This window comes from Bidens hawaiensis, unplaced genomic scaffold (genome assembly GCF_021521415.1).
Source record: "Bidens hawaiensis isolate Kalapana, Puna unplaced genomic scaffold, B.hawaiensis_p1.1 tig00020883_1, whole genome shotgun sequence".
In the NCBI taxonomy this organism is placed as follows: Eukaryota; Viridiplantae; Streptophyta; class Magnoliopsida; order Asterales; family Asteraceae; genus Bidens; species Bidens hawaiensis.
In genome coordinates, this window is record NW_027493211.1 from 106,755 (window position 1) to 111,709 (window position 4,955).

Below are 4,955 nucleotides of genomic sequence, written 5' to 3' on the forward strand. Positions count from 1 at the left end.
CGACTAGACGACCCAGACTATGAAGAAAGCTGGAAAGGGTTAGACACCGAAAAATTAGTAAAATACCACCCAGAAGCGGCGGTCTATTTTTCCAAACCATACCAACCAACAACGTCGGCATGAAAATCAAAGTTTGTGGCAAGAATAGCCGAAGCAGAGCTGCAGGAAAATCCCAAAATCCCGCCAACGGTTGGCCAGTATGATGGTATCTCAGATCCAGACGATCATTAGCAAACTTTCACATATGCTGGGTTAGTATCAGGGTGGACCATGCCTCTATTGTGCCACATTTTTACACTAACGCTAGTCGGAGCCGCTAGAGCGTGGTTCGAAAGATTGCCAGATGGGCAGATTACAAGCTGGGAAGACTTAGCAAAAAAATTCACCCAACAGTTTAGCCAACAACAGCGACACATCAGTGATCCAGCGGACATTCTCAATGTGATTAGAAGAGACAGCGAAACACTAGAAGACTTCATCACCAGATTCAACCAAGAAGGCCTGACCATTGGCGGCGTAAGTGAAGAACTGTTGCGGGCAGCCTTTCGCCAAAACGTGAAGTGTGACGACCTTATTCGTAACCTCACGGGCAGGCATGGCATGCCGCAATGATGGGACGATGTCATGACCGCGGCCAAAAGGTACGCGCGGATGGAGAAAAGCTTGGGGAAAGAACTGGCAAAGAACGACGCCCAAAATGACGTCAATAAAGCCTGCCAAGGCAAACGAATGTCCTCAGTCTGGTCAAGGTTAAACAATGACAGAGAATCTGCCACATTTGAACCTTTCAAAGCTAGACAAAGGGGTCGGATGAATGCACCTCAGACAAATGCATCCAGGTGGACCCCGCTGACGAAAAGCTCATCCCATATCATGTACAGTGAAGGGATCCAACTGAAAAAGCCGGCACCAATCAAACAAGGGCCAAACACAGACATGAAAAGTTACTGTGACTTTCATGAACAACATGGCCACACAACGAACCAGTGTGTAAACTTAAAAGATGCAATCAAAGAATACGTGAAAAACGGCAAGTTGGATCACCTCGTCAGAAACATCAAGGGAAAATACAGACGCCCACCCCCAAGAGATGGCGGAAGACCAGAAAAGAAAATCAAATATCTCCACGCCAACATGATCTCAGGCAATGTCCAAACCAAGAAGAGAAGACAAACAGAGTGGCCGGCATGGAAGGAAGAACAAGTCATCTTCCCAAAAGTAAGAGGAGGGGCAAACAAGAAAGCACCCTTAGTGATCACCGCCGCATTTGGTCACTACAGAACACCGCGTTTCTTTGTGGACGCGGGAGAAATGTCCAACATCATGTACCGCCAGTGTTTTGACTTAATGGAAGAAAAAGACAGGCATCAGTTAACGGCTGTCAATGCTCCGATCGCGGGTTTCAACCAGAGCATCGAATACCCGCTGGGGCAGCTGACATTCCCAGTTGAGTTAAGAGATGGAATCCATTCACGAACAAAATATGTTGATTTCCTGGTAATGGAGACTCCCCACCCGCAGTATGACATAATCCTGGGAAGAGAAGCTATTGGTGATTTTAACGCGACTCCGTCAACAGCGCATGGAATATTGGGAGTGCAAACACCAACGGGGATAGCAATGATCCACGCCAACAAAGAATGCAACATGGCGGAAAGAAAAACACCGCCACAAAAGATGCCAAAAACCAGCAAAACCAGAGAAGTCGAAAAATGGGTGCTCAACAAGAAATTCCCAGAACAAAGCATAACCATTGGACTGACTATCTTTGAAGGGGCGCGGGTAGCACTCAAAAGTTTGTTACTCAAAAGCATCGATGTTTTCTCTTGGACCCCAGTGGACATGACAGGAGTCCCAAGAAATAAAGCGGAGCACGAACTAAAAGTCAAATCAACTTTCGTCCCAGTAGTACAAAAGAGGAGAAAAATGGGGCCAGAACAGGCAAAAGCTTGTGCCGAACAAGTCCAGCAACTAATAGATGCGGGAATAATCCGAGAAATTCAGTACCAAACATGGGTAGCCCCCCAGTTATGGTACCCAAAGCGAACGGCCAATGGCGCATGTGTATTTACTTCAAAGACGTCAACAAAGCATGCCCAAAAGATTGTTACCCATTGCCAGAAATTGACCTCAAAGTAGATGCCTTGGTACCATTCCAGTTTAAATGTTTTTTGGATGCATACAAAGGGTACCATCAGATCCACATGGCGACAAGAGACCAAGATAAAACGGCGTTCCGAACAAACAATGAAACATATTGTTATAAGATGATGCCGTTCGGTCTCAAGAACGCCGGGTCTACATACCAGCGATTGATGGACAGAGAATTCAAGTCTCAAATTGGAAGAAACTTAGAAGTCTACATGGACGATTTAGTCGTTAAAAGCAAAATGGAGGCAGCAATGTTGAAAGACATCGAAGAAACCTTCGAAACGCTAAGGTCAATCAGCATGAAGCTTAACCCAGGAAAATGTTCCATCGGAATGGAAGAGGGAGAAATCCTGGGAGTAGTAGTGAAAAATGGCGGCTTCAGAGCCAACCCAGAAAAACTAGAGGCTGTGATAAAAATGCCTTCACCAAAATCTATCAAACAAAAGCAAACACTCAATGGCCGGCTAGTCGCGCTGAACAGATTTTTGTCAAGTCATGCTGAAAAATCTTTCCCGTTCGTGTCAACCTTGAGGAACTGCCTCAAAAGATCTCAGTTTCGGTGGACAAAAGAAGCAGAAAAAGCATTTCAAGAAATTAAGGCGCGCCTAGCGGAACTACCAACGCTAACAGCCCCCAAAGCTGGAGAGACGCTGCTAGTATACTTAGCAGCGTCAGAAAGAACGGTCAGTGCTGTCTTGATGGTGGAAAGAGATGGCGCTCAGACGCCCATTTACTACATAAGTCGCACCCTTGTGGACGCAGAAACAAGATATTCCACCTTGGAGAAATTGGTCCTATCTTTGGTCCAAACAGCGCGACGTTTAAGAATATACTTTCAAGGTCACCCAATACATGTTCTCACTAACTTCCGCCTACAAAATGTGCTAAGCAAACCAGAATTATCTGGGAGGCTTGCAAAATGGGCAATAGAATTAGGGGAACATGCCGTTGAGTACAAGCCAAGGCCGGCAATCAAAGGGCAAGTCTTGGCAGACTTCATCGCGGAAATTCCGCAAGAAAAAGAGGAAGAATGCAAAAGAGAGATCGAAATTCCCGTCGATCAACAAAAAGACGAAGTCTGGAAGCTGTTCATAGACGGAGCCTCTAATGATGAAGGTGAAGGAGCAGGCCTAAGAATAACCAACCCAGAAGGGCAACACTTCACATACGCGATACACCTAGAATTCAAGAGCACAAACAACGAGGCGGAGTACGAAGCACTGTTGGCAGGGTTGAGGATTGCTAAAAAATTGGGGGCCCACCATTTAGAGGCACACGTGGATTCAATGCTAGTGGCAAATCAAATCGAAGGATCATACGATGCAAAAGACGACAAGATGGCATCATACTTAGCGCAAGCCAAAGCACTAATGGCAGCTTTTACCACATGCAAGGTAAAACACATCAATAGAAGTGAGAACAAACAGGCTGACGCCCTAAGCAAACTGGCTTCAGTTGGTTTTGAAAACCTCGCGAAAGATGTTCGCATCGAAGTCCTGACAACGCCTTCAATAATGAACAAAGAAGTTTTCATATGTTCGGAGGCAGAAAAAAGTTTGATGACACCAATCATCAACTACCTCGCAAGAGGTATTTTACCGCAGAAGCGCGGAAGCTCCGCCACAAAGCATTGAATTACACAATCCAAGGGGACATTCTGTACAGGTGATCGTACTTGGGTCCACTTCTCAGATGCGTAGATCCACAAGACGCAAATTATTTGTTGAGAGAAATCCATGAGGGAATATGTGGAGTACATGCAGGCCAAAGAATAGTAGTCGCCAAAATCATGAACACGGGGTATTATTGGCCAGACATTCATGTAGATGCCGAAAAAGAGTTGAGACGATGCAGCGCCTGCCAACCCATGCACCAAACACCTTGCGCCCGAAAAATGCCATGATACCGGTAACAGCCTCTAGGCCATTTCAAAAATGGGCAATCGACATAACAGAACCATTTCGAGAGGCGCCAGGGCGTGTGAAGTTCCTAATTGTGGCAATTGATTACTTCACAAAATGGGTAGAAGCAAAGCCGGTAGCATCAATCAACACAGCCAGCGTCAAAAAATTCATATGGGAATTCATAATTGGTCGCTTTGGGTTACCCATGAATTTAGTCAGTGACAATGGAACACAGTTTGCCGACCAGCACATCCAAAGATGGTTAAAGGAACTCAATGTCACGCAGACATTCACTTCTGTTGCTCACCCACAAGGGAATGGCGAAGTGGAACGCGCCAACAGAACAATCGTTGGCGGAATCAAGAAAAGGTTAGCAAACCACAAATCAGGATGGGTCGATCAATTACCTCATGTACTATGGGCCATAAGAACGCATAAAAATACAAGTAATGCAGAAACGTCGTTCAGCCTAACTTATGGTACCGAGGCAATGATCCCCGCCGAAATCGGCGTTCCTTCACCAAGAATCACATTACCAAATGATAACGACGTAGAAAGGCGGTTAGATTTAATGCTTCTTGAAGAACGTCGAGAGTTGGCTGCAATAAGGGAACAAAACTACAAGCGCCAGCTACAGAAGTATTACAACACAAAAGTAAAAATATGTGAGTTCAATGCCGGAGATTACGTCCTTCGCAACAACGAGGCATCAAGAGCACATGCACAAGGCAAGTTGGTGACGTCTTGGGAAGGCCCATACCAAATCAAGGAAGTATTGGGAAAAGGCGCCTATACTCTGATGCATCTCGATGGCTCAGCGATTCCTAGAACATGGAACGCGGCACAACTGCGAAGGTGTTACATGTAAATCGATTCCAATTGTAAAAACAGGCCAAGGGT

At 45.7% G+C, this 4,955-nt stretch overlaps 1 protein-coding gene across 1 annotated transcript; it reads left to right on the forward strand.

Moving 5' to 3' along the window:
- The first annotated feature begins 624 nt into the window (after positions 1-624).
- Positions 625-3,785, forward strand: LOC143561878 (uncharacterized). Its single transcript, XM_077049848.1, has 2 exons — positions 625-2,016; positions 2,160-3,785. The coding sequence occupies exons 1-2, from the start codon at positions 625-627 to the stop codon at positions 3,783-3,785; spliced, it is 3,018 nt and encodes a 1,005-aa protein (XP_076905963.1).
- The last annotated feature ends 1,170 nt before the right edge of the window (positions 3,786-4,955 follow it).